The following is a 27,515-nucleotide window of genomic DNA, read 5'->3' on the forward strand; positions in this document are numbered from 1 at the left end:
GTCCCGGTTTACATCTGTTGTCCTGGCGTCTGGTCTAGTTTTGCATTTGCCCAAACAAAAGGGTATTGTAGGCTCCTCTGAGGCCAAGGGTGTACTTACTCATCTCTGTATCCAAAGCAGGTACTTAGCACCTCATTTGGTGCATGCCCGACAAAGCGCTGGTTAGATACACGGCGGTGAAGGTGGTAACGAGATGTTTCCCGTTCACTATGGAGCCATGCCCTGCAGTGAGTCCTGGGGATACCAAGACATATAAGGCTTGGTGCCAGCCCTTGAGAACTTACAGGATGGTGGAGACAGACAGGTCAAAAGGTTAATTCAATAAAGTAGGGTAAATGTCATAATAGGAGTGTAAAGCAAGCACAGGGAAGCCAGAGGTTGTGTGTGTGTGTGTGTATGTGTGTGTGTGTGTGGCTACTTCACCGAAGAGTGACACCTGAGCTCAATCACAAGGGAAGAATCTGTCATACAGAGAAGGCTATCCAGCTATCCACAGAGGGCATATGCAAGAGATTAAGTCAGGAAAAAGATGAAGTGTTCAGAGAACTTAATGATTTGGTATTTCTGGGATATAAGACCTGTGGACTGCAATGGTAGGAGGGGAGATTGGAGGGGAGACATGGATGAACCTGAGAAATACTGTAAGCCAAGGTAGCAAAAGGCCATTCCCAGTTTCCCCTTTCCCTTGTACCCTCTATTATAGAGGTCAGGCAGCTGAGTACTCCACCTCCCAGCATCCTTTGCACCTAGGGTGGTCATGTGATATGAGCAAGGTGAAAGAGCCAAGGGTTGGGAAACAAGGAAGGGAGCTGATGTGGAAATACATAAAAGATAGGATGGATTGATGGATCGACAGAGGGATGGATAACAGATGTAAACTGGGACTGTCCCGGGCAAGTGGAATATATGGTCACCCAAATTACGTGTTACACACACTGCTTCTGTGCCCCTGTCCACTCCCACTGCCTCAGGAGATCCTAGACCTTGTATCGTTCAAAAGTATTTCACTATGAGTCTCTAAAATTAGGGTAAGGTCGCTTTAAAAAACCCAAAACCGCTCGGCTGGTGTGGCTCAGTGGTTGATTGTCGACCCGTGCACCAAGAGGTCGCTGGTTTGATTCCAGGCCAGGGCACATGCCCAGGTTGTGGGACCAGTTCCTGGTGGGGGGTGTGCAGGAGGTGGCCAATCGGTGTTCTCTCTCATCAATATTTCTATCTCTCTCCCTCTCCCTTCTTCTCTCTCTAAAATCAATAAAAAGAAAAAACAAGTAAAAAAAAAAAAATCCAAAACTAAGCACTACAATACCATTATCTCACTTCAAAAATAACAATAATTCTTGAATATTATCAAATATCTGGATATGCTAACACTTTCCCAATTGTCCTATGAATTTGTCCTCTAAACAGTTTGTTTAAATTTGGATTCAAATATAGTTCACATGATGTGATTGGTTGATATGTCCCTTAAATCTCTGTGACTATAGAAGTTCTTCCTTTGTCTGTTACCATCCTCTGCAAGTTTTTATTGGGAAAAAACTGGCATGTGTCCTGACCAGGAATCGAACGGGTGGCCTGCTGGTGCATGGGTCGATGCTCAACCACCGAGCCACACCGGCCAGCTAAATACATTTTGATAATTGGATACACAAACATAAATGCCACTTAAACAAGACATAGAACATTTTAATCCAAGAAAGTTCCCTGTGTCCCGGTCTAGTCCCTTCTCCTCCCCACTTCCCATGCAACCACTTTCTGATTTCTGTCGCCATAAATTAGTCTTTTTTAGATTTCATGTAAGTAAGTTGAACAGTAGTTATATCTTTGTGTTTGACTTTTTTTTATTGTTGACACTATGAAACTATTACAAATATCCCCTTTCACCCCCTTTGTTAATAATGTTTTTTAATAATGTTTTTGAGATTTATCCATGTTCTGCAACCATATTCGTTTTTAAAAATTCAAATACCCATGTTTTCCTCTGAATGTTTCATTTTATAGCAAATGTTCTTGTTTCATGGATGCAATCAATATCTTCTTTTAAATCTCAAAGGATATTAAGTATACGTTTTAAAAAATGGTTTCTTCTACTACCTGCATTGTTTTTGTTTTCTACAAGTTTCTTTCTTTTGCTTTTTTTTTTTTTTTGGCATATTTTACTTTAGAGAGTTTGTTTTTTGAAATGACAACTGATCTTTGAGTATTTGTTCACATGTAAGAGTGGTCACTAAAAAGCTAACAAGAGGCTGGTCAAGCGATGGGCCTCACTGGAGGGCGAGCCTGCCTGGCTATTTCAATGGAGACCTCACCTGTGAGTATCTGTTGACCATTTTTGTGAGGCTGTTTTGTTTCCCCATAGAGATCCTCCCATACCCCACCTGAGAGGTGTCAGCCTGCTCACCCTCGGAATGGGAGCTGAGACGGGGAAGGGCTTGAGGGTCTCCCTGTATGTATTATTTCCCTATCCTCAACTCCCTGTCGGGCTATATGTTCCTATCCAGCTTCTCTCTGGCTCAGTCTCTTCCCCTGGGGTGGGAGAGGCACAAAGAAAGACTGCAGACAGCACCCAGCTGCAGTTCAGACAGTAGTGGCGGGTACATTACACTCAACCTTTATTGTGAACTTGCTCCTTGTGTGGCACCCTTCCAATGAGCAAATTTCAGAGGCGAGTGACTGTGAGGATTAAAATCACTAGGTAGAACACCAGGCAAACATCGATTGCTCAGTATAAGGTGTCAGGTGAACGAGGAGAACATGCCTTGTCCTGAAAAAAAAACACACGCTGGGAAAAAAAAAGAGAAATAATAACAGATGATACTTACTGAGTGCTTATTACATGCTAAGTATTTTCTCAAGTGCTTTACCCGAATTTCTTGTTTAAGCTTTATGATAATCCTATGAGATGGAGACTATTTTATTCCCCATTTTGTAGGTTAGAAAACTGAACCACAGAGAGTTTGAATCTTACCCAAGGTCACCCATCCAAGATTCACACCCAAGCCTGCACTTTATTTTTTGTTTTTTAATCCTCACCTGAGGACATTTTTGCACTTTTTTTTTTCAGGTAGAACAGGAAGGAGAGAGGGAGGAAGAGAGAGAGAAAAGCATCGATCTGAGAGAGACATATCGAGTGGTTGCCACCCACATGACCCCTTCTGGGGCCAGGGACAAACCGCAACCGAGGTACATGCCCTTAGTGGGAACCGAACCTGGGACTCTCCGGTCCGTGGGCCAATGCTCTAACTGCTGAGTCAAACCGGCCAGGGCAAGCCTCCTCCACTTTGGAACCACTGCCTCTGTGGAATAGGGAAGTGGCTTTCTCTTACCCCTCCCTGTCCCCTTCAGGATTCATTTTCCTCCCTGCGAGTCTCCTACTTGTCTCTCCCCATTTGCCAAGTACTAAGTGCTCCCTTGTTCCATTCTCGCTTAAACTGCTTCCCTTTCCCTTTTCCCAACAAGTTCTCCATTCTTTGCCTGTATCTCTGTCCATCAGAGGCTGCTGGGAGGTGGGGGCTAGACCCTGAGTGGCACTCTGGGAACACACTGCTCTTTCCCCAAGACAATGAATGAAGAATCGGACTCAATCTTTACAGCACTATAGCCTGCTGGTGGAGTAGAAAAAGCACCAGACAGCAGGATAGCCTGAGATTCATTCCAAATAATTTTCAGAAAAGAAAATTATTGGCCCTAGAGAGAAAATGTCGTGGTGGAATTTTGAAAGGCACCATCTCCTTGAAGAGTGGAGGTATTTCACAGAGGAGAAGAATGGAATTAGAGGCGCACGCCAGAGTCTAAGCACCCAAATTCCATCGCAACCTCCAGCTGAAAAAATTAATTGCCTGGCCTTTATGCCATTTGTCTTCTGCATGTGAACTGCCTCCTCAGAGTGGGGTGGGAGGAGAGAATGGGCCAAGCAGCATGGGGCAGGGTCCAACCATGCTGACCTCTCTGGCTCAGTTTAACTCCTGCAGTTACAAAGGGCCCCCGCACATGTCTCTGTGCCATCAAAACAGTTGCTTTCAGTTCACGTGACCAGAACTGCCATTGCCAGGGCTGTAGGGATCACCCAAGTGTCAGCAGCAACAGAACGCTTAGTGGAGGTTTTTGTGTGCGGTTTGTCTTTTTTTTCCTCTTTTGCTTCATTTTATTTTGCTTTTATAGTACCCTTTGGTGGACTCACACAGTCAACACCTGGTTAGGCAAAAACAAAGTATACCCAGCATTGCAGGGACTCAAGCACCAGACCTCACAGGGCTTAGGAAGCTGTGTGGTGGCTGCCCCTCCCCCACTGTCCCCTCAGGGGGCAGCAAGAGGTCCCTCTACCACAGTCATTGCATGTGGATTGCTTAGTCTCATCAGAGCCACCTGTCACCTACAGGTGTCCAGACTTTGAGGAAGGTGGACACCCCCGAGGTGGAATCAAGATCAGAGTCAGCCTGTTGGGACCTGTGTAGACAACCCCTACATTACTCTTGCTTTGAATGTTGGTTTCCACCGACCCTATAGCTCTTGTCCCTCTCATCCCTGGGCCCACAGGGGCTGAGTGGCAGGGCCCAGCTGGATGGATTCTGCACTCAGAGTAGTCCCAGTGTGGCTTTGGTCAGCAGTGGACTGTGACCTGGGAGATGATGAGAACAGGGAGGGGCTTTCAAGTGGGTCTGAGAGGGCATAGTTCATATCTTAATAGTTTTACACATCCATAAAAAGTGTGTGTGTGTGTGTGTGTGCATTTGCACGCACGTGCAGATTCTTCAAGGTCAAGGTCAGGAGTAAATCTCCAGCTTTCACTGAATCTGAAAAGTTGGCAACCTTAAATCATCATTAGAAGAAGTGCCGGTGTCATGCCCCTGGTGTGGCCAGGTCAGGCTGGATTTGATGACCAGGTGGGGAGAAACACAGAAAAGGAAACAGTGCCAGTTGCGGCCCAGAAAACTGGCCAGGGGAGCAAGAACCCGCCAGGCCCGCGGATGTCTCCTCCCCCCACCCCCACGCCCCAGCTCATCACAAAACAGATCCACTCGACAACACAATCCAAACAGAAAAGGGAATCAAAATGTACATCTTTTGTTTGCCGTGGCAGGAGAACTGTTGAGCAGAGGAAAAAAACAAGCTGAGCTTAGCGCTATCAGCTGTTTCCTGGGGCTCGCTCCTTCCTTCCTCCGAGGGGAGCCTGGCCGCTTTGTTCTCGTTCCCAGCTGCTCCTCTGCGCCTTTAAGCGGTGGCCTTTGCAGACCTCGGAGGAATGCAGCCGAGACCCCAGGAGACTAAGTTCCGAGGCTCCGCCCCCAGGCCCGGGCCCCAGGCTGCAGCCTCCAGAGTGCGCTGGTCTGCTCACCCGGCCGCTTCGCTCCCCGCCTGCCTGCTGGGGCGTCGCTTTCTCCCAGCCACTTCCTGGCTCGGGAGCCCTGGGACGACCCAGTTTCAGAGTCCCCACAGGAGACACAAAAGAGGGGTCCCTGCAATAATGCTTTGTGAGCTGTAAAGCCTGGTGTCAGTCTGCTGTGGTTCAAATTCCAGCTTTACCAAATATTAGCTGGTGAGCCCCGGCCAGTTACTCAACCTCTCTGAGCATCACAGGTCTTACCTCCTAAGAGTGTGATGAAGATGAAAGTGATAATTTGCATCTCTCTGCTGATTAGTGACACTGAGCATTTTTTCATATGTCTCTTGGCCATTTGTATGTCCTGTTTGGAGAGGTATCTATTTAGGCCCTCTGCCCGTTTTTCAATTGGGTTCTTTGCCTTCCTGTTGTTGAGTTCTGTGAGTACTCTATATATTTTGGAAGTTAACCCCTTATCTGATGTATCATTGGCAATTATGCTCTCCCATATATTTTGATGGTTGTTTCTTTTGCTGTGCTCACACCTGCCAGAATGACTGCCGTCAACAAATCATCAAACAACAAGTGTTGGTGAGGGTGTGGAGAAAAGGGGACTCTAGTGCACTGCTGGTGGGAATGCAGACTGGTGCAGCCACTGTGGAAATCAATATGTTTCCTCAAAAAATTAAAAATTGAACTGCCATTTGACCCAGTGATCCCACTTCTAGGAATATATCCTAAGAAGCCTGAAACACCAAACATAAAGAATATATGTACGCCTATGTTCATAGCAGCACTATTTACAATTGCTAAGATCTGGAAACAGCCCAAGTGTCCCTCAGTAGATGAGTGGATAAAAAAGCAGTGGTACATTTACACAATGGAGTACTATGCAGCTGTAAAAAAGAGATCTTTTATCCTTTGAGAAGACATGGAGGGACCTGGAGAGTATTATGCTAAGTGAAACAAGCCAGTCAGAGAAAGACAAGTATCACATGATCTCACTTATTTGTGGAATATAACGAACAAAAAAAGCTGACGAACAAAATACACCCAGAGACATAGAAAGGAGTAGGGTTCAGACTGACAACCTTCAGAGAAGAGGGGCAGGGGGAGGGGGGAATGAGATAAACCAAAGAACTTATATGCATGTATGTGTAACCAATGGACACAGACAACAATGCTGGGGGGGGGGGGCAGGATAGGAAGGAAGGTGTGTGTGTGTGGGAGGGGGGAGGAGAAACAACTGTTACAAAAATAAATTAATTAATACAAGAATAAATTAAAGAAAAAAAAGATGAAAGTGATAAGACACCCTGAGTGCCTTCCAAAAGCCTGATACATAACAGGCCCTCAACAGGTGAGTAAGGATGGGCATCAGGTCTGGGTTGAGGTTGTCTCCGGCAGGGCAGCTGCACAAGGAAAGCCCAGAAGCCTCTAAGACTCCATCGCGTTGAGAGACAGAGCTGGCACATCATCAGAGATCGATCCAGTAGTTGTGATTCTTCCGCCTGAGTGTGTTCTTTGGTGGTTTCATGTTCCGCGAACCTGCCCAGCAGCAGGCTGAGGCATATTTTCCATGGTGCCTCCAAGAAGCTCAAAATAAAACCACAAGTGAAGTTCCATGGCTGTGAGGGAGCAAGACAACCGTGGGAGCCTGCTGGGCTCAGCCTAGAGGGAGCTGCGCCCTTGCCCACTGCCCACCCAGTGCAGCCTGGGGCTCCTGCCGGCTCGGCTCCCTGAGCCTCTTGGAGAACAAACCACAGCTGCACAGGCACCGAGCAGCCACAGAGCCTGCCAGGTGGGATTGTGACAGAGGGGTTGGCACTCAGCATCTTGTAGAATAATCAGAACAGTCATTTCTTGATTGTCTACCAAGTGGCTGACTGGCTGATCCTCTGCTGGGCATTTATCTACCTTGTTTCTTAATCTTCTCATCACGCCTTAGAAGCAGGTGGTATTAACCAGGCTCAGAGAAGAGGCATGACTTGCCTGGGGTCAAGTGCAGGGCTATGGCCAGCAAAAGTGGCACTTAGAAGAAGGCACTCTGTGTGTCATGGTGCATGGAGCATGGGTTGGCCGTCAGTCCTCACTGTCCCTGTGGTCATGTGTACAAAGCAGCCCTAGTAAGTGGCAGACTCACTGGCACACTCTTGCTCCTTCCATCCCGAGACCCCGTGGAGCATATTTCATCAGTTGCACTTAACCTGAATGGCGGCTCTGAAATTCCAACATGTGACTAGATAGAGTTATGATGCAGCAGCCTCTGGTCCCTGGATCACCCTGCTGGCCTTCTGGCTCTTTCCTCACCGCCACAGCTCGTGGGCAGCGTGCTGGCCCACCCAGTTCCCAGACTCCTGGCTTCACCTCCCTCCTGCTCACAATCTTCAGATAGTCCTTCCGGGGCCATTTTGTCACTTCCATCCTGAAAGCCTTCAATGGCTCCCCAACACCCTTGGGTCAGGTTCCAATGCCCTTGTCTGATTCCTCCAATCTCCTAGGCTGACATTTCTAGTTGTACCCTTTGTCACCCCTCATGCCTTGTGATTCCACACCCTGGACAGCTGCAGAGCCACTCTGTTCCAAACTGAACTTACACTCTGGTCTTATGATTTTACCTTGGCCAGGGTTTCCAACTGCTGCGCCACGGCCACTGTGGGCCAGACCATTCTTTGAGAAGGGGCGCTGTGCTGGGCATTGTAAGACATTGGCAGCATCCCTGGCTCGACCCAGTAGTTGCCAATAGTAACTCTCTAGTCACTATGACCGAAACCATCTCCAGATGTTGCCAAATGTCCCCTGAGGCCCAAAGCGCCCACAGTTGAGGACCACGAACCTATGCTGATCCCTTGGCCTGGCCCGGTCTTCTTTCTCTTACCTGCCCAGCTTCTGTTTGCTTGCTAAGTGTTGACTTGCTGTCATTTCCACCTGGAAGCCCTCCCTGACCCCATGTCCCCATGTCAGGCTGGGTGCCCTCCTGTGTACCCAACTTGAACAGCCCTGACCACACTGCATTGTCACTGAACTTTTCCTTGTGGGTCTCTTCCCCATCCTGGGGCTTCAAGAAGGCAGGTGTTTGTATGCGTGGTTCCCTGTTGTACTCCGGTTCCAATTCTGTACCTGCCACAAAACCTCACCTAATAAATGATCCTGGACATTCCTCTCTCCCTTACCCCATATGCAAGGCCTCATTAAGGCCTGTTCACTCTGAAGTCTCTTCCCGGTTTGTCCATTGTGCTCTGGCTCCTCTGCCCCTTCTGTGGGCTGAGCTGCTAATCGCTCACCTTCATGACAAATGATCACAACCCACCTGAATCCCCTCTGATCTGTTCTCATTTCTGATGGAGCAATATTTTCAAAACAGAATTCTGAGCATGTTGCCCCCTTGGTTAAATCCTTTCAAAGCCTTCCTGGTGCTCTTCAGCAAAACACCAGTCCTTTACATGGCTGGCAATGCCAGGCCTGGTGTGGGCGCTGCCACCTCTCCAGCCCCATCTGAACCATGTGTCCTCTTGCTTTGAGTTTTTCATTTCCTGGCTTCCTTTCAGTTCCCCCAAAGCAGCAGATAACTTTGCCCAGGCTGTTCCCATGGCCTGACATGCTCTGCCCCTCCTGGAGTGAACCCTGGGGTACTCTGCCCAGACCCCCTCTTCAGGTTCTAGGAGGCCTCCATCCCCAGCTGCTGGGACCAGGGCCAGCCGGTGCAGCCAAACAGGGCCCTGTGCTCAGAAGCAGCCCTGTGCTGGAGTTTGATGCTGTTCAGCTGCAGGAGGCTTTATTGACTGAATGGTTTGAGGATAAATTCACCCATGGGGAAGTGGTCGTGGTGTGGCCATGGCTGCTTTTGTAGCTGGTCCTATGGCCCCTGGGAGCCACGTCTGGGGTCCTCTAGATGCTGTCCTGACTGCCCAGCACCTGCACCAACAGCTGGAGTAGCTCTGTCTTGTGCACTGGCTGTAGGACATCTCTGCCCGCCTTGGCATCTGCATTAGCATCGGACTTGCCCAGGGAGCCTTCATAGAGCTCCTCCGGGGACCCCACCAGCAGCATCTGTAGGATGTCTGTGAAAAAGTCACTGTTGTCCTCCCGTGCGGCCAGCCCGCAGGTGCAGAGCAAGGTGAGGTCTCAGCAGACAGTGGAGGTTTGGAAAGCTGTCTTGACACATTTTTGATTTTGCAGTTTGTCAGTTAAATCCAGTGAGACAATGGAGTATGTGCCCAGGTCTTGGAGACTTGGCTCACACGCGTGGAATCCTCTCTCCTGTCGCCTTCCTGCCTCCCAGCTGCTCCCCAGTCTGCTCAGCAACTGTTGCTACGTTCTGTCCCCAGTGGGGGCCTGGACTCGGGTGTAGGGAGGGCTGGGGTCAGCCGACTGCTTCCTCAGGTCCAGCTGTGGGGTGGGGCTCTGAGTGTCTGTGAGGGTCTCCACTCATGCCTCATGCATCTCTGAGCTTGATGGATGTGACATTAAATGGCAATGAAAAACCCACCATGACTGGTTGAAAGATTGGAAGAGAGGAGGATGCTTTCCCCTGCTATCTAAATAAAGGGCCCTAGATTTTCATTTCTCTGTGAGCCCTGAACATTATTTGGCCATCCCTAGCTGGGGCCATTGCCTGCTGATGGCTCAGAGCTGCACCCCACCCTGGAAATCGCCCTCTGCCGCAGAAAACTGCCTCCTCCAAGCTCCCCCCATTCTAGTGGCTGGCCAGGGTCACCGACTGGCTCATGGAGGGATACAAAGCCTGGGCCCCACCTTGATTTGGGACAACTCTTAGAGCCATCCCAATTCCAGAGCTCACAGAAGGACTGCCTGAGGTCATAGGGCACCCTCACATGGGGCAACTTCTCTCTGCCCAGCCCGCCTTCCCCATGCATGCATGTCACAGGAGTGCACCCCAATAGATCTTTCACATAGAGCTCTGTCTCAGAGTCCGTTTCCAGGGAGCCCAGCTTAAGACCACCCCAGCTACTTTGCTGAGTGAACTCCTATCTACCTTCCGATATCAAATGAGTTGTATTTCCCTGTGGTTAACTCTGATCCTCACATGTTAAGTCAAATCCTTCTTGGAGAGCCCCATGTGTACCACCTCTTCACAGCGTTTATCATAACTGAAATTTTACATTCATTCAAATGATTACTAAGTTCTACCTCCCTATTAGACTGTATGCCCCATGTGGGCAGAAAATCACGTCAATTTTTAGCTCATGTTTAACACAGTCTTGGGAGCCCTGGCCGTTTTGGCTCAGCAGTTAGAATGTCAGCCTGCGGACCAATATGTTATGGGTTCGATTCTGGTCAAGGGCACGTACCTTGGTTGTGGTTTGTTCCTGGCCATGGTCAGGGTCGTGTGGGAGGCAACTGGTCAATTTCATGTCGACTTCCTTTTCTCTCTCTCTCTCCCCTTCCCACCCTATCTGAAGATAAATAAAAAAAAATATCCTTTGGTGAGGATTAAAAAAAAAAAAGTCAAAACACAGTCCTGGGAATTGCTCAATAAATATATGCTGAATGATTGAGTGAACGAACGAATGATCGCCTTTTCAGTGAAGGGATGTTAAAAATAACTCCAAGGCTGTTGTGAAGATTTCTGAAATCCCTTAAGAATGGTAAATACTTTGAGAATGGACTTGAAGTTTTTGTTATAGTCCAGTTACTAGGCCCTGGCCGGGTAGCTCAGTTGGTCAGAGGGTTGTTCTGATACGCTCAGGTTTCAGGTTTGATCCCTGGTCAGGGCACATACGGGAACTAACCAGTGAATGAATCAGTAAGTGGAACAACAACATACCGATGTTTCTTTCTCACTCTTTCCCTTTCTCTCTCTCTCAAATCAATTTTTAAGAAGTTACTAGAACTAAAGTTAGTTCATAATCTTGGTGGAGACCAATGTGTGACCATGAAGTATCCAGAATGCCTCTCCGATGTGGCTCTCAAACTGTCACCCAGAAGAAAATTTCAAAAGGAAAACATTTTGGAGGAGGCTCATAATGGTTGTGATGCATGTAGGTGTTAACTTCTGACAAAACACATTCAGAGATTTTTTTTTTTTAAATCCTCACACGAGGGCTTTTTTCATTTTTTGTTAAGATAGAGCAGGAGGGAGAGAGAGGAAGAGAGAGAGAGAGAAACATCGACGTGAAAGGGACACATCAAGTGGCTGCCACTCGCATGACCCAACCAGGGCCGGGGACAAACTGCAACTGAGGCACATGCCCTTAGTGGGAACTGAACCCGGGTCTCTCTGGACCGCAGGCCGACGCTCCAACTGCTGAGCCAACCGGCCAGGGCCAGAGATCTTTTAAAAATCACTTATTCAGTGTGTCTCTAGTATTGTGCAGTATAATAGAGGCTACAAAATAAATATTATAATGCCCAACTTCCATCACCCACTGCCCTTCTGAATGCAACAAGTTGGTCAGAGGCTTCAAGGCAAGACAAGGTAACCAAAATGTACCAGCTTCTGGGTCGTTATTCTAACTTAATTCCCAGTCCTGACAAAATAACAAGCTCTGCCCTGGCCGGCGTGCTCAGTGGTTAGCATCGGCCTGCACATCAGAGGGTCTCGAGTTCGATTTCCGGTCAAGAGCACATACCTGTGTTGCAGGTCTGATCCCCGGCCCTGATGGGGCATGTGCGAAGGCAACCAATCAACGTGTCTCTCTCACATCGATGTTTCTTTTTCTCCCCTTCTCCTTTCCTTTGCACTCTCTAAAAATCAATGGAAAGAATATCCTCGGGTTAGAATTAACAACTACAACAACAACAACAGAAAACAAGTTCTAAGGACTCATGTTCCGCAAAATCTGAAGGTCACTGTTCTCCACATAAAATGCTGAATCTGAAAAGTCCCAGCATGAGCCCCACCGCCCAAGTTTTCTATTGTATTTTCCTGGAGTCTCTAAAAAGCGCTACGAGTTCATTTTCCTGTGTGCATGCGGATGTCCGCAGAGAACAGGCAGGAGGCGTATCCATTTATTACAAGTGAGCGCAGACGGAGGCTGGGACCACGGGTAAGTTGTGCCTGTGTGTGGAGGCTAGCTCCGAGACGCCGCCACATCGTCCCTGCGTGGGCGCAGGTGCTCGTCTCCGGAGTCTTAACTCCGTCAGTGGTTCAGCCAGGCTGAGGTTGGTGTCCACGTCAGACCAGACTTCGGGAGCCGTGCTAATGCAGTCACATGCCCTCGCTCTGAGTTTCCTGAGCCGAGAGCCTTCTACAGCATTAACAACCGTAGGCCACGTCTGCCCTGTGTGGGAACTTAACAAGGTGGAGTCACAACTGTGAGTGCTCTTGAATCTGGCATACCCGATTCCTGTCACATACTAGTGATGTGACCTTGGGTGGGTGATTTCACCTCTCTGGGTCTCAATTTCTCCATCTGTAAAATGGAGCTAATACTGGTCCCTTCCTCATAAAAGCTTTGGTAAGGATCTAGATCCCATTGCCCTTGATTAGGAGGTCAGAAAGCTTCTGAGCCTTTTAAACCACGGAGGTAACAGCGGTTTTTAGAGGCATCCACTGTATAATTGGCAGTTATTTCCCATTCTTTTCCATCCTGATTTTCCTTTGGAGAATGCATTCCTCCGCTGAAAGTTCATGAGACTGAGATGGTACAGGCCTTCTCCTGTCTCCTGGGGACAGCAGTGATCCCATCCTGGCCAGTGGAATTGCTTGAGGTTGGGCATGTGACCTGAGTTATCCACTGAGGGTCTTCCCTGGGAAATGTGAAGGAACTGTTGATAAAGAAGTGTTTTCTTTCCACGGGGTTGCTCACCTGGCAGGCATGTGAGAGTTGCTGGTGGCCAGAGTTGCTGGTGGCCTCTGCGGGGAGCACCAGCCTGAGAGTGAGTCAACACGGAGAAGATTGGAGCTGGGAGACAGAAGGAGAGGCTTCCAGAGACCTTTCTCAGACCCCTGGGTCAGCAGGCCACGCCTCTTGGCTTCTTACTTATGTAAACCATTCATTTCATTTTCTTAAGTAACTTCTTTTGTCTCAGAATGACGGAGAATCCAGTAAATCATAGTAACTTCCATATATTAATCTTTGGAGTTTACAAGTCTTTTCCTCCAAATAATCCAAAGACTTTCTCATAGACTCGTAGAGAGGAAAGCTGTCCCAGGGCCTGGCTGAGATGCAGACAGAGTGAACCAGTGATACGGCTGGGACCCGGCCAGAGCTCTTAAGCACCCCTGCCTCTCCTTGCATGTCTACCCCAGTCTTCCCGAACCTGGGCAGCCACGTTTGAAGAGAAATAAGTACAGACAGGGTCTTGATGGAACCTAGGGGAGAGGCCAGGGGGTTCAAACCTAAGACTGTTAACAGCCCAGGGAGCTACCGCAGCCCTCATTACCTCACGTGTGGATCATTACAGGAACCTCTGTGGGTCCCTCTTTCTCTCAGTCCCAGTCTCTTTCTCCTTCAATTTATCTTACATAGTGTCAGACTCATCTTCCTAAAGAATCACTCTGGTCATGCCACTTTCCTGTTGAAAAATGCTCAGTGGCTTCCTACTGCCTGTGGAACAATGTCCAAAGCGCTTCATGTAGTGTGTCCTCGTAGCCTGCAAAGACCTGTGCCCCTCCAGGGGCCGGCTTCTACCCAGGGAGGTTAGCCACTCGGAGGAATAATGTTCAGAGTTTCAAATTCTCTTACAGCCCCAAGCTCCATTGTAATAGATGGTAGGCCTTCTGTGAGCCCTGTCAGAAGGGAAAACACTGTCCCTTTAACAATGTTTAGCACCTTGCTGTCTTCTCCATTCATTTTGATGCTGCTGTACAAAACCAAAACAGAACAAACAAACAAAAACAAAACTTTCCCCTGGCTACCTTCCTTTATTAATGATTTGTATGAGTTTTCTATTGCTGTGTAACAAACGAACACAGGCTTAGTAGCTTAAAACAACACCCATGTATTAGCTCACAATTCTGTAGGTCAGAAGTGTGGGCACAACATGGTGGGATTCTTTGGTCAGGATCTCAGAAGGCCAAAGTCAAGATGTCCAGCAGACTGCATTCTCATCTCAGAGTCCTCTTCCAAGTTCAAGTGGCTACGGCAAAATTCAGTTCATTGTGGTTGTAGGATGCAGGTCCCTGTTCTCTTGTTGGCTGTCAGCCAGAAGCAGCTCTGAGCTCCTTGCCACATGGTTCTCGCCATCTTCAAAGTCAGCGATGGTGTGTTGAAGCCCTCTGGTGCTTTACATTTCTGACTTCTGCTGTCTCTAAACTCTATCTTCATATTTAAAAGACTCATGTGATTAGGTTAGGCCCATCTGAATAATTTCTCTTTTGAATCACTCAAGCCAACTGATTAGTAACCTTAATCACATCTTCAAAACCCATTGTGCCTTATGATGCAATATAATCACGGGAGTGATATCTCCTCATATCTACAGATCCTGCCCACACTTTAGGTGGGGGAAATTATACAAGGTCAATGGAGGTCATTTTAGAATTCTGCCTACCACACCATTGTAACAGGTATTCTCTAGTTTTAATGCCAGTGTGAGTAAATAGCTGAATAAGATTTTCCAGTCCTTGTCAATATTTTTTTTCCCTGAGGGCTGATGTAACAGATGCTGTCAGCTCACCCAACATCTAATCTCACTCCTCTTCTCCCTCAACATCTCTGCAACAGAGGCTGGAAAACAAAAAACCTCTATTTTTCAGGCCCCCTTGCAGCTGGAGGTGAACATGTGGCATGGTTCTGGCCAATGGGATGCAGCAGAAGTCTGCTGACATTGCTTCTTTCTCCCCCTTTCTTTCATCCTGGAATGTGGACTTGATATTTGGAGTTGCAAACACCATCTTGTGACAAGGAGAAAGGGCCAGGAGATTTTTATAGAGACCCTGTCCCTGGACTGTTGAGAATCTGGTACAGTATTCTGTTATATGTAGCAGAAAGCAATCCTAACTTACACAAGACTAAACAGGGAGCCGGATGAGAAGAATCTGGCCACGATTCCAAAGCCACGGTGACTTAATGTTTCCGGAAAGACTGCACAGTCTCAGTGCAGATATCAACCTTCATAACCAGGGTGATTTTCCCTTTGCACCTTCTTCATAATGTTCATAGTAACTCTTTATATGGTATCTTGGTGTTAAAACAATGTTGGTGGCTACAGAAGCCCTGTAAATACGTCATTTTTCATTTCTCTGTGAATAGTATGACCTTCAAATTCACTGGGGGGCCTAGTTATACGTGTGGGAACTACAGTAAATAGACAACTGTTTACCCCTCTGCATAAACAGTGAAGGAGGGAGGCTTTCCTTTCTTCTGTCTTTCTCTTAGTGGCTTCCAGTCTTGCTCTCGGACTCTTTTCTCCCACCCTTCTTGGTCCCCTAGACTTCAGTGGCAGGCCTGGGAACAGGGGCATAAAACTTAGGGCAAAATTTCTTAATTATATGTAATTTCACTTTTTAAAATTAATTTATTTTTTCTATTTGTCATCAGATAGAGTGGGAGGGAGAGAGAGAGAGAGAAACGTCGATGTGAGAAAGACACATTGATTGGTTGCCTCCCGCACGACCCTGACCAGGGCCAGGGCCAGGGACCAAACCGCAACTGAGGTACATGCCCTTGACCGAAATTGAACTGGGACTCATTGGTCCTCGGGCTGATGCTCCAACCACTAAGCTAAACCGGCCAGGGCTATATAAGTCCATTTTTAATCAAAGAATTCTCTGCAAGCCACTTTGAACAAAATTGATCAAACTACACAATAGTTGCCTTTCTTCTCTTTTAGATATTTTCAAATTTCATCTTTATTCAATGTAAAACATTCCCCCCTTTCCACACTCAACATGCAAGAACATATTTAATTTAACATGCTAAGAGTTAGAGGTTTCTTCTTCTTGTTGTTTCTATTTTTTAGATTTTTCTATTGATTTTTTTGAGAGAGAGGAAAGAGAAGGAGAGAGAGAGAGAGAGAGAGAAACATCGATGTGAGAGGAAAACATCAATCGCTGCCTCTGGCATGCCTCCACTGGGCATTGAACCCACAACCTAGGCATGTACCCTGACCAGCAACCCTTTAGAGCACAGGATGACACCCAGCCAAGAGAGCCACACCAGCCAGGGCAGGGGTTTCTTCTTTTTCTTTGTCTTATCCTATTAAAGTTTACCTGCAAGAATCCTGGAGTTTTAGGGTCCAGTCCTTTATTTTCCAGAAAAGGGAACCCAGGCCCTATTGGCTTAGGAACATGGCACCGGGAAGGTGGCTGTGGGTGGAGCAAACTCAGGCCCTGGCTTGAGCGTCAGCCTGGATCATCTCCGACTCACCGAGAAGGCTCCCCTTGGCTGCCAATGAGAGGAGAGCTAAGCAGCCCCGACAACGAGGTAGCTAACCCTCTCACACCACTCCACTTAAGGCAGAAGACAACATAAGGGCTTTAGGAAAAACGAAAGGAAAAGAATTAAGTTCAAGGCTCTGTTTGTCCTGAGAATAGATCAGCCCTCTCCTCTCCTTTCCGACTCTGTGCTCCACCCTAGGGGCCAATGGACAGCCACTCACCTCTGGGTGACAGGCTTGCCATCCGGGTCTGCACGGCCAGCCCCAGGTCAGACAGCCTGCAGTGGCCAAGGTGGTCCAGAAGCACATTCTCAGGCTTCAGGTCCCGGTAGACGATGCCGAGAGAGCGAAGGTGCAGCACCCGCAGGTCGTCTGGGTGCGTAGAAGACCACCCCGCTCGTGGCCAGGCCTCGCGTGCCCAGGCTGGAGATGTGGAGCTTGAGGTCTCCCCCATTCATCAGGCTCATGACCAGGCAGAGATGGGACTTGCTCTCAAAGGCATAGGCCAGAGAGACGATGAAAAGGCTGTGATCCTCGCCAAGATTTCCTTCTCCGAGAGAGCTGTTTTCTCGCCATTTTTCAGCTTCAGCCGCTCCTTGTCCGGTTTCGCACAGGCGTTCATCTTCCCGGTGTTTTGCACCTGGACAGCACGTACCTTAAAAGAGAGCAAGAAAGGGAGAGGAAGAGCTGGAAGTAGAAAACCCTGGAGGGAGGCAGAGGGAGGACGATCTGGCAGGTAGATGGGTGGCAATCTGCCCAAGTGAAGAGACGGCAGGCTTCTGAGAAAAGAGGAGCTGTAACAAAGAAACGTTTTTCAGCCCTGGCCGGTTTGGCTCAGCGGTTAGAGTGCAGGCCTGCGGTCCAGAGAGACCCAGGTTCGGTTCCCGCTAAGGGCACGTACCTCGGTTACAGTTTGTCCCCGGCCCTGGTTGGGTCGTGTGGGTGGTAACATCGACGTGAAAGGGACACATCGATTGGTTACCACCCACACGGCCCTGGTTGGGTCGTGTGGGTGGTAACCAATCGATGTGTCCCTTTCACGTCGATGTTTCTCTCTCTGTGTCTCTTCCTCTCTCTCCCTCTCACTCTATCTGAACAGAATATTGAAAAATGTCCTCGGGTGAGGATAAAAAAAAAGAAATGTTCTTCAAGGAAGAGCTGGGACCACAACGAGGCACCATTTTACCCCACTAGGTAGGCCATACTGAACAAAGGGAAGATAAGTGTTGGCGAAGATGTGAAGACATCGGAACCCTTGTGCGTTGCTGGTGAGAACGTAAAACGTGAGAGAGTGTGGTGGTTCTTCCAAAAGTGTTCACAGTGGTGCTATTCACAACAGCCACAGGGCAGAAACAACCCAAGTGTCCATCAACAGATGAGTGGATAAATGAAATGTAGTATACTCACAGTAGCATATTATCCAGCCCTAGAAAGGAATGACACATGTTTCAACATGAATGAACCTCCAAAAATTATGCTCATGGAAAGACGCCAGACACAAATGGTCACATATTGTGTGATTCCATTCATGTGAGACATCAGAGTAGGCAAGTCCACAGAGAGAGAAAGCAGATCAGCTGTTGCCAGGGACAGAGAGGGGGGGGAATGGGGAGTGATGTTGACGGGTGCAGGGGTGATGGAAATATCTTGGAACTAAATAGAGGTGATGGTTATACAGCATTGTAATGCACTAAATGTGACTGAATTGTACACTTTAAAATGGTTAAGGGTTAATTTTATGTTATGTGATTTTACCTCTAAAATGGTAAATGGTTAATGGTTAATTTTAATGTTATGTGAATTTTATCTCAAAAAAATTTTTTTCTGCTTAAAAAAAAAACTATTTAGTTTGGCTTGGCAGTTAGAGCATTGGTTCACAGACCAAAGGGCCACGGGTTCAATTCCTGGTCAAGGGTATGTACCTGGGTTGTGGGTTCAACCTCTGGCCCCAGATGGGGGTCTTACGGAAGGTAACCAATCGATGTGTCTCTCTCACATCGATGTTTCTCTCTCTCTTCCTCCTTCCTTCTCTTGTACTCTATCTAAAAATCAATTGAAAAATACTCTCCGGTGAGGATTAACAACAACAACAAAAGACCTGAGCACAGCAGTGGTGCAAAAGGAATTCTCAGTTCACCTTGAGAGGAGGGCTTTCCCAGATTGCTGCCTGCAAGTTTTCTCCCGTGACCTTTATTCCCACATTTAAGGGGAAGGGGAGCTCTCTCATATGTTGCTATCATTCTCCAAGATGGCCAGGGCATTGCAGTGGGTTCCTGGGGTGGACCCCAAGATAAAGATTCTTGGCCAGGTCCACATTTTGTTTGTCTTTCCTGTGCCATCTCATCTTATTTCACAGTGATGGTAAAGAGGAGGGGGGATTGAATTAGGAATTCCCCACAGGTGACACTGAAATCAGTTTTAAGGAAGTTCCCTTGGAAAAACACACATTCTTTTAAAAAGGCAAAAACAAAACCCTTTTACGCTATATCCTCACCTTCCAACCAGGCTGTTCTGAGAGCTTACCTCCCCAAAACCACCTTTGCCCAGCACGCGGAACTCGGTGAAGTACTTGTGGGACCCTGGCTGCGTCTCAAGGACTTTCCACTGCAGGAAACTGTCGTAGAAGGGGCTGGCCAGGGAGTCCCGCAAGGGCCGTTCCTGCAAGAAGACCATGGCCTCAGCCTTGGCTAGTGTCACCAGGGCCACTCACTCGTCCTCGGTGGTGGCCGCGTGGCCCTTGATGGCCAGAGCTGGGCTGAGGAAGGGGTGTGGGTGCCCAGGGGCAGGGGCGCCCGCAGCAGTGGCCACCAGTGCCTGCAGCATGCTGCTCTTGTTGGGGCCTTCCTCGGCCAGCTCCCAGCTCTGCACCCCCTCCAGGAAGGCCACGGCTTCTCGGTATCGGGCACCGTGGCTAGGAAGTCCCGGAAGAGGCGGCGGCCGATGGGCTGCTGCTCGCACAGGCTGTGGAAGTCGGGGGGCAGGGCCTGGCGGGGCGCCGCTGCAGCTCCCTGCTGTCTCCCTCCGGTCCGGGCCTGCAGGTAGGCCGCGTTGGCGATCAGGTTGTCCAGGCCCCCATGTCCACCATGCTGAGCACAGGAGAAGAAAAGGAGGGATGAAGGGCTGCAGGGGCTGCGGTCAGGTCTGGGTGCCAGCTGGCTGGTCTGCGTTCCAAGGTTCAGTGGCTCCCAGGGGATTTACGGGTAGGCCTCTGGCCGGCGGGTGGACTGGTGGCGGCTGCAGAAGGAGGTTTCCGGTGTAAGAAGCTTTGCTGGCTACGTACAGCTGGTCAGGGAAGGGCACATCACAGGTCACCTCCTGTCCCCAGAGGCGGTGGCAGCCTGAAACACCTGCAGGGGCTCCTTGGTCCTCACCTGGCCTTTCTCCACACACATCTGCTCCCTGAACACACAGCTCCCAATTTCCAAAGGAAGGGATCAGAGCGAGGCGTGCACTGTGTGTTGCTGACGGCAGTTTTGAGCTGTTTCTAATTTTACACGTTTCCTAGCAGCCTCAAGCTCTGTAAACCCCTGGAATGACAGGTCAGGAAGAGGAGCCATGAGAAGCTGGAGCAGTTTCCTCCTGGCGCCTGGAAGCCGCAGGCAGAGCACGCTACAGAGGAGGATGCTCTGAACTCGGGGTCCTGAGCCCTGCTCCTCGGAAGCCCTCAGGGACTCCAGCTGTGGCCCTCCCACAGCCCCGCACCCCGAGTGGTCTGCAGAGATGGTCCAGCTATGGCTTTCTTAGTTCTGGGGAGTCTGTGACCTAAAGTACCGGGTTAGCAAGGGGGAGTCACCTTGACCTCAAACGCCCCATGAAGTGACACAGCAGGAAAAGCACACAGCTTCGCACATGTGGCCGCGACTGTTCCCGGGCAGTCTGAATTCGAAGGGGTGGCCCCTCGACATCTTTGCCCACATTCCTGGTGGAGCCGGAAGCTTCCCTCCACCGAGATCACTGGGAGCCGCCCAGACCACGACCTCACAAAGAGCAGAAATCGGTTTAGACAGAGATCGGGCTAAGAACCTTTGCTCCAAAAACAACACATGTGTCCTACAGGGAAAGAATACTCAGGCTTTTTCTTCTTCACAAAGGAAGGCTAAGGCAGCTCGAAAACAAAGTCATTCAGTATTATGCCAGAGTGTTTAAGAGAGAGAGAGAGAGAGAGAGAGAGAGAGAGAGAGAGAGAGAGAGAGAGAAAGCTGGTCAGTCTTTTTCCAAACAAACAACCTCTAGCACACGCTCTGTCAAAACACCGTGGTGACGGCCTCAGTCTGCACGGCAGAGCCTGCGCCGTTGCTCAGCGCAGATACACACTTGGCCTCACGCTACCAAGAATTATGTAATGAACTCGTGGGTGTCCTTTGGCTCTGCGCTGCTGCGCTGGAAACCGTCACCCCAATGGTAGAGATGGGTGCTCTGTGTGAGTGACCACTGCTCGGAACCATGCCCGGTGCTTTGGAACCCACATGAGAAATGCTGGTACTTTATTTGTTCTTGACATGTCATCTCGGGTCCACATTTCTGAGTAGTGAAAAATCAGTCTGAGAATCTCTCCGGAAGAGGAAATGCCTTTTTGTGGTGTTCTTATAGATACAGGTTCAGTTCAACAGGGCAGAACTTCGAGAACATAGAAGAATTGCTATCACATAGATATTTAACCTTGTCACTGAAAAAAAAGTATGCTTTTCACTGATGAATATATATGCTAGGAGCAGCTTAATTGCACACACACTAATACTTTCTTTTATCTAAGTCCTGTTCATAGACACATGCAAAACCACATATGGAATTCAAGATTTCTAGTAGCCACATGAGAAAGGTAATAAGAAACAAGTGAAATGAACTTTAATAATACATTTTATTTAACTCATTATAGGCAAAATATTATCATTTCAACAGGTAATTGATATAAAAGTTGCTAGTGGGATATTGTACAACCTTTTTTTTTTTTTTAATGTCCTGAGTGTTCAGAATCTGCTCTGTATTTTACCCTTATCACACATCTCAATTCGAACCATCCACATTTCAGATGCTCAGTGGCCACATGTGGCCAGTGGCTGCCTTATTAAACCGCATAGACTTAACCCTTCTTTTTGTAGCTTTATCATTCATAAAAGAGGAAGTTTTTCCTATTTTTGTTTGTTTTCCAATTAGTAATGGTAATCAGAGTAAAAAACAAACAACAACAAAACATTTATGTAATAATTGAAAATGACCTGACTGATGAGAATAAAATTTAGATAGTATTTGAACACAAGATTTAGAAGTATAAAATGACTCTTTGTTGCCTTCTGGCAATTGTAAACAAAGTATCATTATTTTTTAAGTTTTACTTTATGTGATTGTTAACAATTAGGGTTCAGGTCCCAAGTTAATGCAACAGTCACTGTAGAACCAATTAAAGACCAGCACTGAATTCTTAGCTTAGAAGCAGAGCCAAGTGCTGGGCATTTTCAGGGTACCTGCACCAGTGGGGAAAAAGTACCAGAAATCTTAGATTGGAGATGTGACCCGATGGTTACAAGAAGTAACTCCAGCACTACTTGAGAAAGCTGAATCCTATCTCTGGCAAGTCCTAGCTGTGTGATCTTCAGCCTGTTGCTTAACTGCTCTGAGTTTCAGTCTCATTAACTGAAAACAGAGGTAATAAATGTTGACTCTTGAGTAAGTTCTTGAGAGAAGCCAATGCCAAATCGTGGCTGGCCTAAAAAAGTGACATAAAAATGCCCTGGCCGGTTTGGCTCAGCGGTTAGAGCGTCGGCCTGCGGTCCTGAGAGACCCGGGTTCGGTTCCCGCTAAGGGCACGTACCTCGGTTGCAGTTTGTCCCCGGCCCTGGTTGGGTTGTGCGGGTGGCAGCCACTCGATGTGTTCCTTTCGCATCGATGTTTCTCTCTCTCTCTGTTCCTCTCTCTCCCTCCCACTCTACCTGAACAAAAAAAAATGGAAAAATGTCCTCGGGTGAGGATAAAAAAAAAAAAAAAGTGACATAAAAGGATTAGCTTTTAAATGACTTATATCAATCATCAAAACCTAATGTAAAAGTATGCTTTTTTGATATGCATATTGGAGGCAGGGGAGACCTAAGCAATGTGGAAGAAGTTGGGTTCCTCTGTCCAGTGTCCACATGGCATAGAGCAGCCAGCTCAGAACTTCACCGGAGCTTGGAGAGCTGAGGGTGTGGTGGAGCTGGAGGACAGGCAGATCGGATTAGTCAGCGCGTAAGAGTTCTGACAACGAACTACGGCAACGAGTTGATTTACTGGATTCTGCCACACACACAAGAAAGTTTAAACTCCGTCATGTGAAAAGAGGAGATGTTTCATTTCAAAAGAAAAAAATCTCAACTTTTATAATAGGAGAAAACAATGCAAATGATTTAGTATCTTTTATAACTAATTTTGTGACCTAGAGAAAAACAAGAAAAGCTCTTTACCCAAGACTTTCATGAGATTTTGCATTGTTTTGTTTAAAGCATTATTTGTGATGTATAGGTCCTGAAAGTTTAAAATGCTTTCATGTCATTTAACGTTTGAGACAAAAAAAAAAAAACAAAACCTAAAAAATGTTTAGGTTAATGATTAGAAATAAGATAGGCTTAATTTGCTTCCCTTTCTATGGATTAAAAAAATTTTTTTTCTTTATTGATTTTTAGAGAAAGAGGAAGGGAGAAGGAGAGAAATAGAAACATCGGTGAGAGAGAACATCGATTGGTCACCTCGTGCATGACCGCCACTGGGGATCAGGCCCACAACCTGGGCATGTGCCCTGACCGGGAATTGAACCAGTGACCTCTTGGTCAACGCTCAACCACTGAACCACACCGGCCGGGCAGGATTTTTTATTTTGAAAATACATCTTAGAAGAAGGAAAATGGGAAGCGAGGTTTCTAGTAGGAGCATGCACCCTTCTCTGCATGGTCCAATAGCACATCTATTTGAGGATCAAGAATTAATAATATAAGTCAACATCATATGGTCTCAGAAACAAAAGATATTTTGAGAAGTGTAAGTTCCGAAGCAGACTAATTAGCAGACTAATTAGGTGTCTAATGCTTACATATTAGAACCCAGATTATTCTTCATCTTCTGATGTAAAGCCTTTCATAGTAAAGACTTTGCTAGTTTCTTTCAGTAGAAGACCTCTCCTCCAAGGAAAATCAGATGGTCTTTATCTTTCCCACCACCGCAGACCACACTTTATATTGCCGTAATCTGATGGAACCAAGGGTATCTTTTGTTAAAATTTGTTGAATACTGAACAGGGAAGAAGTGGAGCTAGATGGGTTTTAGACTATTGTCTCAATGTGGTCACAAAGTTCTTCTCACGAAAGTTTAGTTTTGAAGCACTTTTGTCTTTTCTGTTAAAATATTGAATAGTAAGACCAGTTGGTGGTCCTGCTGGATTTTCTTCAACAATTCTCGATTCATTGGAGGTTCCTACTGAAGTAAGAAAGGAGTGATACACAAGGTATTTTCAGAGAACTACGTATATAAAAATCCAATGGGATAAAATTGTTATCACACCAATTTTCGAGCCTTTTTTTGTTATGGAATATCTCAAAAGTACATATGTAGAGATAACAGTGAAATCAACTCACATATATTAATCACCCAACTTTATTATAAGCATCATGAGCATTTTGGCAATTTTCTTTCAGTTTCATCTAGCGAACTCCCCCCCTCTTTTTTTAAAGCAGTGGTTCTCGACCTTTCTGACGCCGCGACCCTTTAATCCAGTTCCTCATGTTGACGTGGGCGTGTCTGCATGTGGGCGGACCTGCCTGGAGACGGATAGAGGAGCAATGTCTCAGTTCCTAAGACCATCGGAAATATGTGTTTTCTGATGGTCTTAGGCGACCCTTGTGAAAGGGTCGTTGGACACCCAAAGGGGTCGCGACCCACGGGTTGAGAACTGCTGTTTTAAACTTAATTTTTTTTTTTTTCCCTCACCGGAGGACATTTTTCCATTTTTTGTTCAGGTAGAGTGGGAGGGAGAGAGAGGAAGAGAGAGAGAGAGAGAAACATCGACGTGAAAGGGACACATCAAGTGGCTGCCACCCTCACGACCAACCAGGGCCGGGGACAAACTGCAACCCAGGTACGTGCCCTTAGCGGGAACCGAACCCGGGTCTCTCAGGACCGCAGGCCGACGCTCTAACCGCTGAGCCAAACCGGCCAGGGCTAAACTTAATTTTTAAAGAGCCGTTTTAGATTCGCAGCATAATTGAGAGGAGGGTACAGAGATTTCCCATATATCCCGTCCACACACATGCATAGCTTCCCCATATTAACGCCCTCACCCCCAGAGTGGCACATGTATTATAATAAACCTATACCTATATTATAAAAAAACGATAACTCCCCAAACTTCATAGTTTACGTTAGGGTCCCCACTCCTTCTATTGCTTGATGGAACTGACGTTCTATGGCTCAGCGGACGGGAAGACCTGGGAGAAGGCTTGGTGTGAGTTCAGTTTGGGACAGGTGGAGTGGGGGTGCCCACGAGGTAACCGAGCAGCCGTGTCAGGTGGGCAGGTGGATACAAGGGCCTGGGAGTCCAGAGAACTCGGAGGGGAGACACATTTGTGAGCCATAGTGGTGTAGGTGATAACTGATCAGTTATTGAAGAACCCGTCCTGGGACTGAGTGACACTCAAACAGGGACATGGGCTGAGCCTTGAGGATCTTCAGCATGTGACAGGCAGAGAGGAGGGTGAGCTGCAGTGGAGTCTGGGAAGGAACAGCCAGAGAAGCCCGGGAAAGCCAGCGGTGTGGTGCCATGAAAGCCAAGGAGAAAGTGCCAACTACCCTGAGTCCTGCCGAGGTCGAGAAGATGAGGACAAAGACATGGAGAGTGACCGGGCACGTCCTGGTGTCCTGGAGTGGAATAGTTCTGGCAGCGGCATGGGGTTGTAAGCCTGAGTGGGGAGGGTTGAGGAGGGAAGGGAGATGGAAATAGTGCAGATTGCCACAGAGCTTTGGCTTGAGGAGGAGGAGAGCTTCCCCATGGGGCGCTGGGGGGAGGGGAAAGGGAATGGCAGCATGTGAATTGCTGAGAGCAGGGTCCAGTGTAGAGGTCAAGGCTACAGTGTGAGAGCACACGCTAGACTTCCAAGAAGACAGCAGGAGCTCGAAGCTCAGGTGAAGCGTTAGGATGAAGGGGCAGCTCTCCAATCATAGCAAGAGGTTGGGTCTGGGTGCCAGGGTGTTTGTTTGGTTACTCCATTTAGCATAATAACCGTGATACCATGTGGCTAAAGGCCATCATAGAGGGAGGCTCTAAGTCCAAGGGGAGCATTGAGGAGGGAGCAGTGAATTGTCCAGCTGACAGGACGTGTCAGTTTAAATCAAGCATTTTCTTTTTTTGTCTTTAAAATCTTTTTTTTTCCTTTATTGATTTTTAGAGAGAGAAGACGGGAGAGGGAGAGAGAGATGGAAACATCGATGAGAGAGAACATCGATTGGCTGCCTCCTACATGCCCCCCACTGGGGATCTGGCCCACAACCTGGGCATGTGCCCTGACCGGGAATCGAACTGGCGACTGCTTGGTGCATGGGTCAATGCTCAACCACTGAGCCACACCGGCCAGGCTGTCTTTAACATTTTTAATGGATGGAACTATCTTGATTATTAGGAATGACAATATTTTCCAGAAATTTACAGATTTCCTGTTTCTGATAGAAAACGAGAGGGAGATGCTGTAGAGAAGACCATAGCCAACATATTTTTAGTTATTACAAGCATGTTTTCATGGCCTCTCTGCCCCCAGTCTTTCTTCAGCTCAGACTCATCCTCCACAGAGATGGGATGATCTTTTCAAAAGCTAATCTAGTAGTAGTTGCCTGCCAAGCATTTTCATATTATCTTCCAACGTTATCCCACAGTCATAGACTTAGGGTGAAATATAATGTAATTTTAGTGTTGACCCGTCTAAGCTCTTCTGGTTCATGAAGAAAATTGATACTAGAAAAAAAAGTGCCAGCAACCTGGGGTCTCACTCTTGGACTAGGAACTTGGGGTCCTACTCTTCAGTCAGGGGCTTTTTACACTGGGGACTGACCTGTGGCACAGAAACGCTATGGGGTCAAAAGAGTCCAGTCTGGACTGGAAGAAGCTGGGACTGGAGTTAGAAGGTATTCTCGTGCTTTGTTTCCTATCAAAATGGCAGATTTTCTGATCACAAGGTTGGCATGGTGTCGCGGCTCTGACACTGCACGGCCAGTTCGGCTTCACGTCACCTGCCAAAGAAACCACTGCTGTGCATCGAAAGGAAGAATCCTCTGGCAGCAGGAGTCCTGACTTTCCTTCAAAGCCACGCCAAGAACAGACAGGGACACTTTTTGCTTTGAGGCTATATAACACAAAAGTTGCAGATAGGGACAAAAGAATCCGCGGACCTGTTTAAAGTTTCTTGTTTTTATCATAACTTAAATTCATAAATATTGAACCTTAGGATTCATAACAAACATCTTCCTCTCAAAACAGGACTCTGATTGTTTTAATAAGGACCACACACCTATAACAGAGGATATTCTTCTTAAACAAGGAGCCGTGGTACCTGAGAGAGAAAATTAAGTCATGGGTATATTTGAAGGAAATCGAAAATACTTTCTGACTGGAGGTTCGACCTGGAAATGAATTAGAGCAGATATACAAAAGCAAATGAACTGTATGTGTTCACACAATGAGATTTTAAAAATCTATTAAACAGCTCTCTGGAAACTAGGAGATTTTATTAGACTGAAACGTGACTAGAAAAGACCAAACAATACAGGGCTAACAACAGCAGCAACAACCAAAAAGCAAAACTAAGTCCACAACACACATATTTTGTCATGTGGGGAAAATGTGGGAATTAGTTGTCAAAGTCCTTGTGGTTATAATGAAAAAGGGGGATAAAAGTCAGAGTTA

The 27,515-nt window shown here is 47.4% G+C and overlaps 1 protein-coding gene across 1 annotated transcript in view; it reads right to left on the bottom strand.

Moving 5' to 3' along the window:
* The window catches only part of GRK7 (G protein-coupled receptor kinase 7), a 34,017-nt gene extending 12,895 nt beyond the window's left edge, over nucleotides 1–21,122 (bottom strand). Inside the window, 8 exon segments of the mRNA XM_036267464.1 lie at nucleotides 16,822–16,853; nucleotides 16,856–16,962; nucleotides 16,964–17,126; nucleotides 17,129–17,258; nucleotides 19,127–19,503; nucleotides 19,506–19,684; nucleotides 19,686–19,837; nucleotides 21,087–21,122. Coding sequence (XP_036123357.1) covers nucleotides 16,822–16,853; nucleotides 16,856–16,962; nucleotides 16,964–17,126; nucleotides 17,129–17,258; nucleotides 19,127–19,503; nucleotides 19,506–19,684; nucleotides 19,686–19,837; nucleotides 21,087–21,122 — 1,176 coding nt within the window.
* Nucleotides 21,123–27,515: the final 6,393 nt, after the last annotated feature.

Source organism: Molossus molossus, unplaced genomic scaffold, assembly GCF_014108415.1.
Source record: "Molossus molossus isolate mMolMol1 unplaced genomic scaffold, mMolMol1.p scaffold_m16_p_18, whole genome shotgun sequence".
Classification (NCBI taxonomy): Eukaryota; Metazoa; Chordata; class Mammalia; order Chiroptera; family Molossidae; genus Molossus; species Molossus molossus.